The 19,071-nt window shown below is 43.8% G+C and overlaps 1 protein-coding gene and 1 long non-coding RNA gene across 2 annotated transcripts in view; one reads left to right on the top strand and one right to left on the bottom strand.

Moving 5' to 3' along the window:
- The window catches only part of LOC126999180 (uncharacterized), a 42,046-nt gene extending 40,420 nt beyond the window's left edge, over positions 1-1,626 (bottom strand). The window contains exon 1 of the long non-coding RNA XR_007753133.1: positions 732-1,626. This is a non-coding gene — a long non-coding RNA (uncharacterized LOC126999180). The remainder of the gene's footprint in view (positions 1-731) is intronic.
- Positions 1,627-11,586: 9,960 nt separating this feature from the next.
- Positions 11,587-19,071, top strand: part of LOC126999152 (glycerol-3-phosphate phosphatase-like) — an 18,014-nt gene continuing 10,529 nt past the window's right edge. Inside the window, exons 1-2 of the mRNA XM_050861485.1 lie at positions 11,587-11,772; positions 15,435-15,604. Of these exons, the coding sequence (XP_050717442.1) occupies positions 11,688-11,772; positions 15,435-15,604 (255 nt within the window). The 5' untranslated portion in view covers positions 11,587-11,687. The remainder of the gene's footprint in view (positions 11,773-15,434; positions 15,605-19,071) is intronic.

The following is a 19,071-nucleotide window of genomic DNA, read 5'->3' as shown; positions in this document are numbered from 1 at the left end:
TGTTAAGATGTTTTTTTCTTAGGGGGGATAAAACTCTTTTTCACTCATATTTCTTTTCATCGGATATTTTTCTGATGCAAACAAATGTCTGATTTTTGAAAAGCACATTGATATCTATCAGGAAAAAATAGTTTCAGGAAAAAATTATAACCTTTGCAATAATAATACCCTTTTGATTAATAACCAGACATTACCTAACCTAACTTGCCGTCAAGTGTACCGCAGGGGCTGTCCCACTCTCATCTCCATTACTAATCATTCACTCACATATTTTGACACTACCGGGTAGGAATTTTTCTTGACATGTTCCTACCACTGGCTAATAACTTTATAAACTGTGGCGTACAGTCACTTTGCTGTAGTGCCTTTCATCTTGACAGGCAGTCACACCTACAGTAAATGTCATGACTGACATTCAACATCATTTTATTCGCCCATTCACAACAAATTTGTTGCTGTGACGAGGTAACATTATTTATGGGATTTCATATAACTATTTATTTTTACTTTCTCAAAGAAAACAAAGCCAGAATCCTGAGGTGAAGATGTATACAAAGGGAACACAAAGGAAGAACAAACAACAGCAAACCTGCTGATCCTTACGAGGCTGTTTGTGACAAGCTACACTAACTATCTAATCAAAGGTGGAAGATGAAGGACAGCAAAGGCGAAGGCTCCTATAGTATGCAACACCAGAATAACACACATTCTATGTGATCACACTATCTTACCAGCAGTGTCTCCAATGACATTTTGGAAGGAACCACTTGCAAATATCCTCAGGGCCAGCAAAACCTGGGTGTGGGTTGGTATTGCATGGCCACTATGGGTCCTCCTTTGCAGGTAAGGCTGCATCTCCTCGATCACCTGCTGCAAGGCATGCCGAGGGAAGCGGTATTTGAGGATGAGATCGTTGTCATTTAATGCCAGGGGGTCAAGGCGATCCCGAAAACGTCTCTCCCTCCTCATTGCACGATCGTACATACGTACAAAGATTATTTTTTCTTCTTCTTGTGTTTTTTTTATGGGGCTAGTTATATATTTCCATTTTGGCGCTACTCTACTATTGTGGCGACTGCGTAGTGCGTACGCGTCTCCAACGGCACATTTACCTCCTCATCTTCACTGTACTTTTCGATGTTTCGTGAGAGATTTCACTTTATGCATCACAAAATCATACTCCCTTGGTGGTAACGCTTGCAAACCGTTAATATTAGGTTATTTTGTGCACATATGTATTTTGGTAAGAGCATAACAACCTTTTAACACAGGGGGGGCAAACTTTTCAGTGCAAGGGCCACATTAAAAAAAAATTACAATTTAATAGGGCCGCATAGTATATTAATCCAAAATAATTAATATTTAAAATAGACAAAATAAAAGGCTTTTAAAGAAAAATGCAAGGGGGGCTCCCGTGGTCCCGTGGTAGAGTCTCGGCCTTGCGCTTCGGCGGGTTGCTAGAGCGTGAATTCGAGACCTATTCTGTGCCATGGGGGTGGAAAGGTGGGCTCTTTCCGACACCCTCAGCTCCGTTGTTGGGCCTCCTCCTTGAAAGAATTGGGTATCTCTCTGCTAGCCTTCTGGGGGGTTGCGCGGCATGCACCGCCTTCCTCCCTTGGGGTATATCCCCCCCCCCCCAAAAAAAATAGCAATTACTTTTTTATTAATTAATATTTTAAAGTACTGTAGGAGATTCACATGAAACGCATTTATTTGAAAGACAAAGCAACTCTGTTTAAACTTTAAAGGAAAAAAAATATTATTAAGTATTTTTAAGTTGGAGCTTTACATGAAACACATTTGAAGACAAAATAACCTTGTTTTAAGAAAAAAACTATTTTTATTAATTAATATTATAAAGTAGAAAAACATATTTATTTGAAAAACAAAGTGACTGTTTAAGGAAAAAAATAATCTTATCATTGATTAATATTTTAAAGTAGAAACTTCAAATGAAACACATATAAAGTAACTCAATTTAAAGATTTTTTTTTATATTGTTACGCCAGGGGGTAGATTTCATGTGTTATTTGTGTATTTGTGTTATTTGTGTGGGTAGATGCTAGTTCGGGGCGCGGAGGGCTATTGTGGCCGGCGGGCGTGGGGTGTTTCGCGGCTGCCCGGCCGGGATCGAGCCGCCGGGCCGAGCCGCGGGGAGAGAGAGTCCAGCGCTCAGATAGAAGAGACGTGCGTTGCCCGCTTTTGTGCGGCCTGTGGTGTGTTTACCGTTTACCGTTGATGAGGTTTCAGGCCCTGCTCCGCCGCTGATGCAGCGCTCTATGAGGCCCGTCAACAATTTCAACGTTAGCCTCAATAATAGTCTTCGATGCACTTATTCTCAAACATCGTAGTGAGTGAGTGTCTTAATTTCTTTCACGAATAATATCACATATAACAATTAGTTCAGTGTTCATGTCTCCTATTTTCATTATTGCATCACAATTAAATATTCAACAATTATTTCCAGCACACTGAACATTCGTCACACACAATTTATCTTTGAGTACAGACACTAATTAATAGCCATGATCGGTCATGTTACGAATTCTCTCAATTTCAGTCTGGAGAACTACACAGCACTGGTCATTCGCTGAGTGGTTGATTTCAGGCTTCTTGTATCTCACACAATTTATACATTTCTTCTCAGCCATGGTGCACTCCTGTGATTTATGATTGCCAGCGCATTTGAAACAATTTTGGGCATCTCCATTAATTGGTCTTGGCAGTACAGTTGGCCTCAAGATGGCCATATCTCTGACAATGATAGCATGTAATTGCATGGTATCTGTCTCTCACTGTGTATATTCCCCATTCTAATTTTAGCTTGTCGTGATTCTTGTGAATCAGCTCTCTTAGAGTTGGGTCACACTTCAAAATGTAGTGCATCGTACCGCCAGCCGCAGGCTTGGTAAAAACCAGCTCAATCTTATCCTCAACACCCCCAGTGGCGTGTAAGAACTCATTGCGGTCTAAGATGGTCTCCTTTATTTTTTCCTTGGTCTCCTCTTTATGCACATTGCATATCATGATCTTTGGTTTCATCTTTCCAACACTCTTGGTATTAATTTGCTCAACAGACTCCAGTTTTTGAGCAGCCTCATCCCTTGTGTTCTCATTATCAAAGTTCATGACAATGTTACCTCTATTTGTAAATCTTGAATCAGTTATTTGAATACCATTCAATGCCTGGGAGACTTCATCCTTCATGTCTGTTGCCTTCTTGACCTTCTTGCCTCTCTTTGCCACCTCAGCCCAGCTAGATTCAGCTAGCATGCTCAGCACGTTTAAGCGTGTCAACAACTGATCCCAGCTCCTCCTGCACCTTCACAGCCCTTGATTCAACTTCATCCTTAACCACAGATATTTCCTTAGATAATTCTTGCTTGAATTCATCCATTTTCTCCACAATTTTGGTAGCCAGAGATGCTTTATGGAGGCATGGGTTGAACATCCAATTAATTTTAGGTATATTCTCCTGCTTAATTCCAGACAAATGAGCACACTTCATATGACATCATTTAGGGCACAAACAGCATCCAGTGCATTTCTCGCCTGTGAAATCCTTACAAACGTAACACAAATCCAACGGGGCCTTGGCTTTGCCAGCCATGTCAATACAACACTTTCCACACGGAGCCAGACGCAACACATCCGATCACGGCCACGACTACTCACTTTTCTGTCTGCCCCCCTCTGTGTACTGGGAGTTACTGTGCCTTGTAAACCAGTATTTGTACGGTTTTGGAGCTGTTCAGTAAAGAAGAAAACCTACGCTGTGTGCCTCTTTGCCCTGCCTTACTCGCTCGTGGTGTGGCGGACTGGCGGTGTGGTGTGTTTTGCTGTTCTGAGTGTTCACGACCCGCGTGTGGTGGTCTGAGGTTGAGAACACCGCCTGCTCGTGCTGTGGAGTGGGGTATGCGGGCCGATGGTGGTGTAACAGTGGTGTCATAGAAGTGAGGATTAGTGAACAGTGAACAGTGAGTTACGCCGTGTCGTCATGGTGTCCCCCAATGGCCGCCGTGAGGGCGAGGAGGCGGGCAAGGCCGATCGAGGTTTGGGCCAGTTGGACTTGATTGCTGCCATGCTGGCCAGCATGAGGGAGGAGATGGAAAAGAGGGCACGCGAGCAGGCTGAGCAGGCACGCGAGCAGGCGAGGAAGACCGACGAGCTGGCCAGGATGGCACGCGAGCAGTCTGAGCAGGCACACGAGCAAGCCCGCCATCTTGCCGAGGTTATCCAGTGGTCTCTCGTCCCTGAAAGTGGAAACACAGCCGTACACGGACCGGGCCTGCGACGGCGTGAGGAGCGAACGGCTGGAGGAGGTGCAGCAGACCCTGGAAGGCGAGGTTCAGGGCCTGAGGGAGGAATTGGAGGCGGAGAGGCAGCAGCGAGAGGTGGCAGCGCCGCACGCGGAGGAACGGGGCTCAGTTCTGGCGGGAAGCGCCGAGGCGGCGGTCCAGCTGGGGCCTATCTGGGGCCCCTGGGAAGGACCGCTGGAGCCTGGTAGCGTCGTGGCGGAGCCAGTAGCTGCCGCAGGAGGTTAGGGAGCCAACGGAGCCGCTCCCATGGGTCCAGCCGGTGCTGGAGCCGGACCCATTCACCCCGCCTCATGGCCTCCCTCACCCCCTGCCTCCCCTCCATGCCAGCCGGCTCGCAGGTCATGGATTAAAGAGAGAGGATAGTTCATGCCGACGTCATTGTTATGACGTGGCGGGGAACCGTGACGTCACTCCCGCAACTCGTGCGCACTGGTTCCCAAAGCCCCGCGGGTACAGAGAGGAACTGCTTCATTCTGGCTTTTATTCATTTAAATAACATAACCTTTAAGTTAGTTTAACGCAGCACAATATGAAACTAGTAAAAAATAAAACTCTGATAGTAGGATGCGACATTTATGCACCAAATCGAGAAAATAACCAAGAGAACAAAAAACAATAAGTTTATGTGGAGCTGTGTCAGATGCTGTATACATATATTTTCGTGTTTCATATTCCCTTCTTGTAGCCCTACGAACATATCGGTGACTAAAATAATAATAAGAAATGCCATAATAACTATTGCAAAAACTGAACTAGCAGCTACTCGTAGCCTAGTAAATAACTTGAGAATCCTTACTTTTCACTTATGATTATGCAGTTACATACTCTGTAAATTTACCTACCTCTTTTCACAAATTTGTCCTTGCCACTTAGCATTCAAGCTTTATCGCATGTTCTAGCCAGGGAAATACGTGCGGTGACAAATTTGAACTTACACTCACCAAGTTCTTTATATTATACACAGCAGCTAAATGTGGAACTTTTAGGTGGAATTATCTTGCATTTTGCATTTGTAGCACGGTAAATCATATCCTACACACAGACTTGTGGTATACCTAAAAATAGCGCCCTATTGCTAATTTTGGATAATATTCAGGAGGTATGGGCTCTCTCTACCGCCGTTAATACTCACGTTTTCTGCATTATTTCTGTATCAGTATATAGTGTAGACCCTGTTCACTTCCGGAAACCATAAAAAATAAAAAAATAAAAATACATAAAAAAAAATTATTCCTGGACCCCGAGAGACATACACCCTCCCTTTATCACATACCGCGCATGACTGATTGTCGCAGAAGCAGTGCCACGGCCTCGGGCTGGTTTGCCGTTAAGCAGTACGTAAGTAGTGTTCAACGGTTAGGTTAGGATAGGTTAGGTTAGGTTAGGTTAGGTTAGGTTAGGTTAGGTTAGGTTAGGTTAGGTTAGGTTAGGTTAGGTTAGGTTAGGTTAGGTTAGGTTAGGTTAGGTTAGGTTAGGTTAGGTTAGGTTAGGTTAGGTTAGGTTAGGATAGGTTAGGTTAGGCACAAACTATTTTTTTCTGGGTAATTTGTGGTGTTTTTTTCATGTGGAGATGGTTTTTTTCCGGAAATATTAGGATTGTGACTTGATCAAGAAAATTGAAATAGCCCCTTTCCTAATAGTTTCCGGAAAAAAAGACTATCTCCACTTGAAAAAGCACCACATTTTACCTAGAAAAAAATAGTTTGTGCCTGGAAATTCGAGAGCCCACATCTCCTGAATTATTACCCTAATGGTAAATTAACTAATCTAAACTAACCAATCCTAGCAAGACTCTGACCTTGCCTAACCCTATCAGCAAACAGATGGCTGACCAGATACAACGAAGTATCATGGAACAACCATTTTTAGTTCATAATGTTGTATGGCCAGAGCATCTCTATTGAGCTCCTGTGCACTTCGTGATCCCTTTTGAGTTCCTCTGAGGACACCCCTCGGGCCATATTTGAAGACACCCCTTGGGCCCCCAGCAAAGGAGGGTCCCAACCGGTAAATGACCAAATTGGGAGCACCTTTGTTGCCATCCTCATGTGCAGAAGCGTGTGAGGGAGCCCCACAATGAGCCAAGCACCCCCGGGACCCCAGATTTCTTGCTACGCCCTTGTTGATGCGAGACATGACAAACTTTTACCCAGGAAAAAAGTAGTTTCGATGAATACATACCTGCATGTGGTTTTGATGGAATATGTTGGGATGGCACAGCTCCTGGTTTCAGTTCCCGTGTGTTCCTTGATGTAAAAGTAGTACCATCGCCCCTTCCATGAGAATAATCGCTCTCCTGGAAGTGAAGGGAGCAAACGCGGGCAAGCTTGATGTCATATTTATCACTCCGCCTGCACACTCTTATCCACTTCCGGCGAGTTTTCTTGTCTCTGGGGAACCTGTAGAACCTCAGGCCACCTTTTCCTGCATGCCTTGTGTTGCTGGAGCACCCAAACACCGCACAAACACCCATATCGGCACGTTAAATACGGCGCGTGGGAACCACTTGAACAGCTGACAGGCGTGACGTCACGGCCGCGGTGCATGCCGGGAAAACAAATGCTCAGTGAACAATCCTCTCTATTTAATCCATGTCGCAGGTCACGTGGTCCGCTCTCTCTCTAATGCAGCCCCTCAGCTTCCTGCCGTTCGGGGAGGTGGCGACGAGAGGTGGCAACGTCGTGCGCGGAGGAACAAGAAGCGTCACGTGTGGTGGCGGCGGGCGCCGGGGTGGCGGGCTACGGGGTTCAGTGGACGAGCCAGGCCGTTTGGCGGGGAGCGCCGAAAGGAACTTGGGGCGGCCTGACATGCTGGCCGCCACACGACTCCAGGAGGCGCCACAGAGGCTGTGTGGCGTCACGGGGCACTGCGTGCAGTCTGAGGGTCCAGTGGAGGCTCGTATCGGCGTGGGCAGCGCTGTGGAGCGCCGGCCAGTGGACGTCGCCGATGGAGACGAGTCGTGCTTGCTGGGCCTCGACTACATGACGCAGGGCGAGGTCTGTGCCGACTGTGGACGGGAGCTGGAGAGGCTGCGCGGACAGGCACCTTTGCTCCCAGAGGTTGGCTGTGCAGAGGTAGTCGCGGTGGAGCGACTGCACCTTGCCCCGGGGACGGAGGCCAGGGTCGTTTGTTGCCGGTCGGGCGCGGTGCCAGCGGAAGGCGCGGTGGAGTCCACGGAGGGCCTGCAGTTGCCTGGTGGTGTGGCGGCTAGAACAGAGTCCCGAAGGTGCGGGGGAGGAGTCAGTCACGGTGCTGGTGGCTAATTCCTCCGACGAGGTTCGGGAAGTACCCGCTAGTGTCAAGTTGGGCACCTGTGAGGAGGTGGAGCAACAAGAGGAGGTGTCGGGGAACGCGGAGCCGGCTGCTGTGAGGCCGCTGCCTGACCTCCTGGAGGATTTGGCACACCGGAGCGCCGCTCACCCGACGGAGGCGCAGACGGAGAAGGTGTGCCACACCCTGGCTCTGTGCGCGGTCGTGTTCAGCAGGGGTGACTTGGACCTGGACCGCACGGGGTTGGTGACGCACAACATCAACACGGGGAATAGTGCGCCCACCAAGAGCCCGCCCCGACGCGTCGTGCCGGCCAGGCGGGAGGAACTGCAGAGCGCCGTCAACGAGCGGGCGGCGCAGGGGGTGATTGAGCGGACAGACAGTCCGTGGCCCTCAGCGGTAGTCCTGGATATGAAGAAGGACGGCACGCAGCGCTTCTGTGCGGACTGCCGGGCGCTGAGGGAAGAGACTGTCGAGGACTCTCACCCCCTGCCGAGGACCGAGGACACGCTCGACGCGCTGGCGAGGGCCTTGGGGTTCTAGGCCTTCCTGAAGACAACGAGTAGCCTAGGGGCGGCCTCCTCGCCCTACCATGACCTCCGGGGCCGGATGGCGAAGGTGAAGATGAAGGCAGCGCCGAGGAAGGCGAGCCCGGAGGGTCTCCATGCTCGTGCGGGGGCTGTGGCGAGAAGGGGCACAACCGTATAGTCGGTGCATGCCCGGGGGAGCGAATCGCGTTTCCTCGACCGGCTGAGCCCCGACGCCCTCCAGCCGCGCTGCAAGGACTGTAAGGACTGTGGCCAGTCTGGCCACTGCTCGAGCGCCTGCCCCAGGCTCAGGGACGCGGCGCTGGCAGGAAACGTGGACAGGCTGGAGAAGGGAGCCGACTTCCCGCCGTCTCCCGTCCCCGGGCCCCGCTTTGTGTAAGCTGCCGCTGCCAGACCAGCGCGTTGACAGTGGGAGGATTAGCGGATGTAACCACGACGCGTGACAGTGGACACCGGGGGCTGAGGAGTGCGGCGCGGCCTGACCCGGGGTAGTGTGTGCTGCTCGAGGGGCCAGTGGAGGCTCGTATCGGCGTGGGCAGCACTGTGGAGCGCCGGCCGGTGGATGTCGATCGCCGATCGAGACGAGCTGTGCTTGCTGGGCCTCGACTACCTGACGCAGGCCAGTTAGGCTCGTGGTGGCCTCGGACGGGAGCTAGAGAGGGTGACCGGAGAGGTGCCCTTTGCTTCCAGGAGGTTAAATTTTCGAGCATGGCTGCGTGGGGAGGTAGTCACAGCCGGGCGAGGGCACCTAGCCCGGAGGGTGGAGGCCAGGAGCCGGTGTCGACTGTCCCGAGCGTTGCTTGGAGCGGATGGTGTGCAGAGCCCACTGCGTGAGGACTGGCGGCTGGTCGGCGGCGTGGCTGACAGGCGGAGTCCTTGGGGGCGCGAGAAGAGACTGTGGAGGACAGACTGATTTATGAGTATTTCATATATTTGTTTGATTGAATGTTGGGGCAGTCGGGTCGACTGCTTTTCTAAGGGGGGGATAGTGTTACGCCAGGGGGTAGATTTCATGTGTTATTTGTGTATTTGTGTTATTTGTGTGTGTGGGGGAGGTGCTAGTTCGGGGTGCGGAGGGTTGTTGTGGCCGGCGGGGGTGGGGTGTTTCGCGGCTGCCCGGCCGGGAGCCGCCGGGCCGAGCCGCGGGGAGAGAGAGTCCAGCGCTCAGACAGAAGAGACGTACGTTGCCCGCTTTTGTGCGCCCTGTGGTGTGTCTGCCCCCCTCTGTGTACTGGGAGTTACTGTGCCTTGTAAACCAGTGTTTGTACGGTTTTGGAGCTGTTCAGTAAAGAAGAAAACCTACGCTGTGAGCCTCTTTGCCCTGCCTTGTTCGCTCGTGGTGTGGCGGCCCTGGGGAGTGGCGGTGTGGTGTGTTTTGCTGTTCTGGGTGTTCACGACCCGCGTGTGGTGGTCTGGGGTTGAGGACACCGCCTGCTCGTGCTGTGGATCGAGTGTGGTGTGCGGGCGGGTGGTGTAATAATATTTTAAAGTAGAAACTTCACATGAAACACATTTGTTTGAAAAACAAAGTAACTCGGCAACAGATGGATCTCAATGACTCTATGAGAATGATGCATATGACTGCAGGCATTTACCAGTTTGTCATAATTAGGCGTCAAGTTGCTTGTGCTGATCAACACTGACTGAAGATTCGAATCTGTGAGAAGTGATCTGTTCTTTGACTTGTTAACTTTTATAATGGAGAAAGTCTGCTCATAAATGTAAGTTGATGCAAACAACACAAACATCTTTCTTACAAAATTTTTCAGATTTTTTAACTTTTTCTGAGTGCAGGGATGCATAAAACTCGACCAGTGGTTTATTTTCAGACAGCCTCTTTAATTATATATGAAAGGATTAGTTATCCCTGCAAATTAAGTTGTAGAAAACTAATGTTAATAAAAGTTAAGAAAACGTAAGCATCGATGGTAAACAGAGCAATATTTCTGCAGCTTGTTGTTTCTCACATTATTTATATTATTGTATACTATTAGCCAACACAACAGCTGCCCAATTTAATTATTTATCCTTAGCAATAAAAAAAGCGCAAAATCTGACCATGAATAAGAATAAATAAGGGTTTTCTAGTACATTTTATACAGTGAGAACTAGGGTGAGAGTGAACCGAATTCGAAAGGTCGAGGATGGGGTTGTGTAGGTCCAGGAGAAAGTTCTGGAGGTCGAGGAGGGGGTTGTGGAGGTCCAGGAGAATATGTTAGAAGTCAAGGAGGTCTTTTTAATCAGTGGTGGCTACATGCGTTCACCATGCAGCTGTTCACGCTCCCTTCCAGGCTGATTGATAAATGGGTAGTATCCCCAAGGGTAACCTGGGGAAGGTGTGTGTGGTAACCCGGATGTCACATTAGCTCTGCTCTGAGCCACAGATTCAAGAGCCAATGTGTCAGAGATGTGCACCGATGCCACGCGCAGCTTTACCGTATGACCTTAACTTTACCTCAGCTTAACTCCCCCTCCCTCCATAAGCCACCTGTGTGGAATGTCCTAGCTAGATAAAAATAACCACTTCTGAGCTGAAGATGGTTGTCAAAAACGTTCATATTACTTCCGTGCTGTGAAGAGCCAAAACACTGTCTTAGAAAACTCCTGAACACATCTCATGAAGATGTTGATAGATATACGAATGATCACTTGAAAGACTGTTGTTATACCTCAGCGTAGCCCTGACAGTTAATAATAGCCTGCAAAAATGCAATAAATGTTTTCCTCAGCATACTTGAACAAATTCGCCCCTAATGAGATGACGGTGCCGAGCGAGCACACTTCATCAATACATATGTATTTACGTACTGTTGCCTCGGAGGCTATAAATATGCACCAGAGCTGTCGTCAGACGTAATCGAAGGGCCCGCCGCGACCCATGACGTAACAGTCTATTTTGCTTCTCTCGACACGTCGTGCCTTGGCAGGTAGGCTGTGTGGCTCGCAGCCGAGACGCCGTGACTCATGCAGGTAAGTGTGCCACGAGGAAAGCACCCCCTGGGACAACACGCGTCACGAAATGCATTTTTCGGTTATGATGTTTGCCGTTACTCGGATTGTATTGTTCACTTCTTATTGTAGCGTTGTGACATTACATCGGATTCTTTTGATTTAAAGACCAATAAAAAATAAAATAAACGCTGAGTATGAAGATAATTTGAATCAGGTAAAAAGAACAGTTCAATGTAGTTCTTGCTATTGGAAAATTCTCTTTAGGAACTTTTTGTTATAATCAACAACTGCACCACTCGCTTGGCGGACACCTTGCTCCCCATGTTAGCATTGCCACTCTCCTTGCCCGAGCCCGGTAATAATGAGGCGGGTTTCTTCATTCCAAGGCCAGCTGACATCAAACATATGTAATACGCAGCCTCCATGTTTTACTCACCTGCCTGATGCACCTTCACAATAATAAAGATGAAATGATATTTTACCTCCAACCATCACAGAACGATAAACCGGGTGGTGGCGGCGGCTATTTCTGGCAGGAGGTGGCAGAGGAGGCGGACGCTCACTCCTGCAGGTCTCAGAGCATCGTCAGACTGACAAGATGGACTCCCTACCTATGTCTATGGACAGGGACTCCCTGCAGCAGCTGCTAGGAGAGATAGACACTGTTCTCCTCGACTGCGACGGTGAGTTAACCTTGTGATCCCAGGTTACACGTGTAGCACAACCTCGAGTGAGATGTCCATGAGTTCAGTCAAGCACGAGTAGTGATGTGGCAGAGATAATGTCTATTATAGTCATTCACGGTGTGTCAAGTCATGCCTAGAAACCTGCCACATTGGAAAAACTAAATCAACGGGAAATCTTGAAGCATAGTGTGACACATTATGCAACTCCAGCTCCTTCCATCCTGACCCCCCCCCCCAACCACACACACACACATGAGAAGCTGAGCGTAAGTCACCTGGGCCGTGGCCACGGGTCTATCCGCTGTCTATGTCAGGCTGGAATTTAAGTGTTGAGAAAAAACGTGAAAAGATAATGTCTTGGTAGAAAGTATCTGTAATTAGGTGCCGTCACCTCCATTTTGTATTTTCATTATTATTATTATTATTATTATTATTATTATTATTATTATTATTATTATTATTATTATTATTATTATTATTTTTTTTTTTATTTTTATTTTTATTTTTATTTTTATTATTTTTATTTTTATTTTTATTTTTATTATTATTATTATTATTATTATTATTATTATTATTATTATTATTATTATTATTATTATTATTATTATTATTATTATTATTATTATTATTATTATTATTGTTATTCTTCTTCTTCTTCTTCTTCTTCTTCTTATTATTATTATTATTATTATTATTATTATTATTATTATTATTATTATTATTATTATTATTATTATTATTACTATTATTATTATTATTATTATTATTATTATTATTATTATTATTATTATTATTATTATTATCATTATTATTATTATTATTATTATTATTATTATTATTATTATTATTATTATTATTATTATTATTATTATTATTATTATTATTATTATTATTATTATTATTATTATTATTATTATTATTATTATTATTATTATTATTATTATTATTATTATTATTATTATTATTATTATTATTATTATCATTATTATTATCATTATCATTATTATTATTATTATCAGTAGTAGTAGTAGTAGTATCATCATTATTATTATTATTATTATTATTATTATTATTATTATTATTATTATTATTATTATTATTATTATTATTATTATTATTATTATTATTATTATTATTATTATTATTATCGTTGTTGTTGTTGTTGCTGTTGTTGTTGTTATTGCTGTTATCATCATCATCATCCTGCTCATTAACACCATGACCAAGTCCCTAAATATGTAGGCAACGCGGTGTGTGTGTGTGTGTGTGTGTGTGTGTGTGTGTGTGTGTGTGTGTGCGTAATTCACCACGGCCTGATTATGAGCTGGACTCGTCATCGCCAGGAAACACCCTCCCGATTAGAGCAGGCTCATTATAGTTGATCTCTTGGTCCTGCCGGGCCTTTCACACACCACACACCCTATCTCTCTTGCTCAAGGGAGGACAGGAACCATGTGCACTCCTTGTCAGCGGAAAAATCCCGGTCTGAGCGGGGTTTGAATCTCCGCTCAGGCCGGGATTTTTTCCGCTCAATAACATTGTGTGTGTGTGTGTGTGTGTAATTCACCTTTGGTCTGCTGCGGGTCTCTCTCGAGACAGCCAGCCGTTCCCCTACGGTAGAGCACAGAGCTCATAGTACCAATCTTTGGGTAGGACTGAGACACTGAGACCACTCACACACAACACACCGCTACAACGATGTCACAACCCCTTGCCTTACGTCGCATACCTACTCACTGCTAGGTGAACAGGGGCTACACGTGAAAGAAGATAAACCCAACTTATCTTCACCCGGCCGGGGAATGGAACCCCGGTCTTTCTGGTTGTGAGGCAGACGCTCTATCCACTGAGCTACCGGGCCGTGTGTGTGTGTGTGTGTGTGTGTGTGTGTGTGTGGCTGGGTGGGTGTGTGGTGGTGGCGAGATGGTGTGGTGTGTGCTTGGTTATATTATAGTCTCCTTGGGTGTGGGAGTAGTGGTGATGGTGGTGGTGGTGTGTGGCTGTGGTGTGGTGGGGGTTGTGGTAGTACTGGAGCAATGGTGATGCCTGAAATATGTAAATCTGACCACTGTTCGGCACCATCTTCATTTAATATTAGGAGATCATATGAGGGTACAGATACAAGGTGATTCTTAATTTATAAATATGTAAAATCTATAGAATATTATGCTGAAGTGATTTTCTTTTTCACGTTGTTTGGTAATGCTGTTTTATACAAGCTTATCCAGATGCATGAAAATGGTAGAGGTGGTGGTGTTTACTGTAGTGTGACGTGGTCTAGAAAACAAATCTAACTGGAGGAGATGAAACAGTAGGGAAGAACGGTAATGATTTGGCCAATTAAAAGAAAAAGTATTTTTAGAAAAAAAGTTGAAGCAGCAGTGTCATTTTGTTGATCTCAAAATGTCCTTTCATCATTTGGCTCCTCAGTTTGTTTATATGACACCAGCAGCTACTTTCAGTTTTCAGCAACAGATGATGAAACAAATTTCTAAATCGTCAGAACTATCGTTACTCGTGGTGATGGCTTGGTCAGGGAGGCGGGATGATACGGACACTCGTATTAATATATATATATATATATATATATATATATATATATATATATATATATATATATATATATATATATATATATATATATATATATATATATATATATATATATATATATATATATATATATATATATATATATATATATATATATATATATATATATATATATATATATATATATATATATATATATATATATATATATATATATATATATATATATATATATATATATATATATATATATATATATATATATATATATATATATATATATATATATATATATATATATATATATATATATATATATATATATATATATATATATATATATATATATATATATATATATATATATATATATATATATATATATATATATATATGGAGGCGGTTGCTGAATGATTAGCGTTCCGGCGCCGCGTCAAGGAGGACCCGGGTTCGAGTCCTACACTTGCCTGCGCCACAACGGGCTGGGGCCGACCATCAGGTCCCACCAAGAAAACCTATCGGTGCCATAGGCCGAAACGTAAAAAAGAAAAAATAATAATAAACAAAACAAAACAATATATATATATATATATATATATATATATATATATATATATATATATATATATATATATATATATATATATATTAAGCTGATATATATCAAGCTGCTTCCCATGCTGTAAAGAAGAAAATAATCTCAGTATTATTCAGTACGTAGTACAACAAAACTCCAACAGCTGTATCTAACTGCTTGGCTGGAAGACTGTAGTCATTTACATAATTCCCTGTATCCCCTTGAATAAATTTGAATATTGTATTATTATGTACATGGCTATGGCTTTATTTATGTTGACTTATTTTTCCGAGTACATAGACTCATATATACGTTGCCTGGAAGGTAGCTTCCTTTGTTGATTTTTTTTTTTTACAATAATAAACACAAAAGTACAACTAACCAATACACATTGGTCAAGCATGTGGCTCAGCAAAGTTACACACACTACCATCGCTTTTTCAGTAAAATTATTAGGATGCTTTGAGTTTACTAGCGGTACTTATTACTTCGCAATCAGAGTTGATACATTCCTGAATTTTCTTTGCAGGCGTGCTATGGCGCGGGGCTCAGGGCACAGATGTGATGCCGCGGGCACAGGAAGTTGTATCTAGACTCAAGTCCATGGGTAAAAAGGTGTTCCTTGTGTCCAACAACTCCACCATGACGCAAGACAGCTTCTACGAGAAGTGTAACAGCCTCGGCTTCAACCTTCAGAAGGTAAAAGTGCAGACAAAGGGATAAGGGGTCAGGTAGACGTCTCTCAATGAGTACAAAGGACAAATAACTATGAATGCTGCAACACAAGCTATCACCGTTTCGTAACAAAAGCTATATATTAAATAAGAGGTATCGGTATTGCTCTCAGTCCCTCTTCTTCAGCCTTTACTAGCCCACGACAGTATCAAGACCTTCCCAACGCTCTCCATCTCTCTTTGTCGAGATCTATAACTGCATCCTGCTCCGGCAAATGCTATAATTTAAACTTTCCACCTGGTTCTCTGCCTGCTCTGACTTCTATAATTTCTGAGCTGCCATTATGTTTCTTTCTTTATCCAACTCTTATCAACTCTACGCATTATGTTTCTTAAGACAGAGAGATATTTTTCATCTTAGGCACCGTCCCTTCGGATTGGATTAGGCATCGTCCATTCGGATTGGAAAAAGGCTAACGTAACACCGATTTTTAAGAACGGGGATTAAAAGAAATATCGGGTAATTACAGGCCCATTAGTCTACATTCAGCTGTAGGAAGCTATTCGAGAGCATAATTAGAGACAAAACTGTGAGTTACCTTGAAAGCCACTCATTAAAATTAAAGCTTCACAACATGGCTTCCGTAACAAAAGATCTTGCCTTTCAAACCTACTAACCTTTTATAATGACCTCTTCTCAGTTTATGACGTAACCAAATCACTGGACGTAGTCTTTCTTGATTTCCAGAAAGCGTTTGATAAAGTTCCACACCATAAATTACTTAATAAGTTAAAGCAACTATAGGTATTGACGATCAAGTACACCAATGGATCGCGAATTGGTTAACCAACAGACAGCAAAGAGTGGTGATCAACGGATTTAACTCAGAGTGGGCGCCTGTCACCAATGGTGTCCCTGGCAGGGCTCAGTTCTTGGCCCAGTGCTCTTCATTATTTACATCAACGATGTGGATGTTGGAATCAATAATCTCATTAGTAAATTTACAGACGACACAAAGATTGGTAACTCGGCTCTCACTGACGAAGACAGACAAAGCTTTCAAGAGGATTTGCATAAAATTTCAGCTTGGTCTGATAGATGGGAGATGCCCTTTAATGTAGAGAAGTGCCAGGTCCTTCATGTTGGAACAAGAAATAATAGGTTCTACTACGAAATGCGTGGCGTTAAACTCAAAAGCGTTTAGTAATCGAACCTCTTATTTCTTGTTCCAACTTGAAGAACCTGGTTCTTATCTATATTAAATGGCATTTCCCATCTATCAGACTAAGCTGAAATTTTATGCAGATCTTCTTGGTGGCTTTGTCTGTCTTCGTCAGTGAGAACCGAGTTACCAATCTTTGTGTCGTCTACGAATTTACTAATGAGATTATTCATTCTAACGTCCACATCGTTGATGTAAATAATGAAGAGCACTGGGTCAAGGACCTAGCCCTGCTGGGTGTCAAAATCGCGTCAAACCTTAAATTCTCACAGCAATGCATCGACGCAGCAAATAAAGCAAACAATGCTGGGCTTCATTAAAAAAAATTTTTTATTAAAAAAATAAAGATGTAATGCTTCTGCTTTGTAATAGTTTAGTCAGACCCCCGTTTGGAATATGCGGTACAGTTTTGGTCTCCCCACCATGCAAAGGACATTGCTAAATTAGGTTTTCAACGTTGGGCAGCAAAAATTATCCCTTCCTTGAGCAACAAACCTTACGACGAAAGGCTCTCGTAACTTGTTCTCTTTTGAGAAACGTCGCCTCAGAGGAAAACTGATCGAATGTTCTAAAATTCTATATGGCTCTACGAATGTGGACAAATCAAAATTGTTAATGACCGATGACACTTTTTTTTTTTTTTTTTATATACATGTGGCCTATGGCGCCGGTAAGCTATTACAATGGGGCCTGATGGTCGACCCGAGCTCGTCATGGTGCAGGCAATTGTTTATAGTGGCGCCATTATTATTGGCTCATGCTGCCCCACGGAGCTCATTCTTGATTCCAATTGCGCTGTACAGCTTCTTCTAGAGTCCGGGTCGATAGGTGGTCTTCAGGACAGCATGTGGGTAGTTTTAGGCCACTCGGCACGGTAACCACTCAGCTACCGCCTCCCCAAACTTTGTGAACGAGAAATAATGGCACAAAACTTAAATGTCAACAAGTAAATTCAGACTGAACCAAATTTTTCTTCACCAACGTTGTAGTGCGAGAATGGAATAAGCTCCCACCCACCATCAGTGGTCCAGTGCAATACGACTGACTCCTTTAAAAACAAGTTCTACCGACACTTCCTTCAACCTAATACTAAAACTAAAGTAGAAATGCAAAGTTTTGGAGCCATCTGATTAATGTAGAATCACTTAGGCTTAAGGACAACCACCTAGTCTGGACCATAGGGTTTATATGGTCTGAATTTCTATGTAAATCTATGTAAATCTAATCCATGATGATCGCTTTCTATTTCTCTGTGTTATAACTAGCATTTTTTCTCCATTTATCTTTGTGCACTTCTTGGCTTTCTTTCTAAATATTTTGGATGGCCCTAAGTTTATGAACTAAATATTGGAACTGGCACTATCCACTGATTGTGCAACTTTCTCTTTAGTGACTGTCAGTTCACTATTTATGACGTTACCATGTATATCAAAAGGCCAAGTGGTGGGCACGGTTCCGCTAATCCGCTAACCCCTAATTAGCGAAGCTAACCTTTTCGTTACTTGACTAGCGTTTTCGCTAAATTTGGAAACAGTTAGGGGACCAACTAGCTTCCGCTAAATATAGTTCCTCCTCCGCTAACTCTAAGTCCACTAAAAAATTCATACAGGCTTGTCCATTGTGAGCAGACACAGCACCAGTTGAGCCACATTGCGCAATAATTCCAGGATTTCCACTATTGGGTAAATTACGCCTTAAAGTAGGGTAATTTGACAATTATTAGGGAAACTTTTTGGTATTTTAGGGTAATGCATCTTCTATTTCTGCACTGCTATTGCAAATTCATATATAAGGCATAATTAAAGTGTATGTCGAATTTAATTTGTTTATTTGTGTACACCTTTATCATCATCTGATTTTGGCATGCTATACCTTTCTGGAAAGCTCCATGTCTAAGCTACAACATATTGAAATTTCAGGTCACTAGGTCTGTTTTTAAGGGTTTTAAAGCCAAAACACTAAACCGAAGCTAAATCCATATAAAAAAAAGTTAGCAGTTAGCGTTAGCTTCCACTAATTTCTTTATCAGTTCAGCGGTTCAGCGTAAGCGAAGGTCTCGGTTAGCGGTGCCCACCACTGTTTGCCAAAAGCCCTCCCTTCCATTTCTGTTCTCTTTCCTTTTTTTTTTTATGGTCTGAGTTTATATTCATTGTCATAGGTATGTGTATTTTTAATTATCTCAAGTCTTGTCACAAGTCTTGTTTTCTTCATATTCATCTTTGGACCTACTTTCAAACTCTAATTCTGAAGTTTCTCGGTCAGCATTTAA

Source organism: Eriocheir sinensis, chromosome 2 (genome assembly GCF_024679095.1).
Source record: "Eriocheir sinensis breed Jianghai 21 chromosome 2, ASM2467909v1, whole genome shotgun sequence".
In the NCBI taxonomy this organism is placed as follows: domain Eukaryota; kingdom Metazoa; phylum Arthropoda; class Malacostraca; order Decapoda; family Varunidae; genus Eriocheir; species Eriocheir sinensis.
The sequence above is the reverse complement of the archived record's forward strand: the minus strand, read 5'-3'. Positions and strand labels throughout refer to the sequence as shown.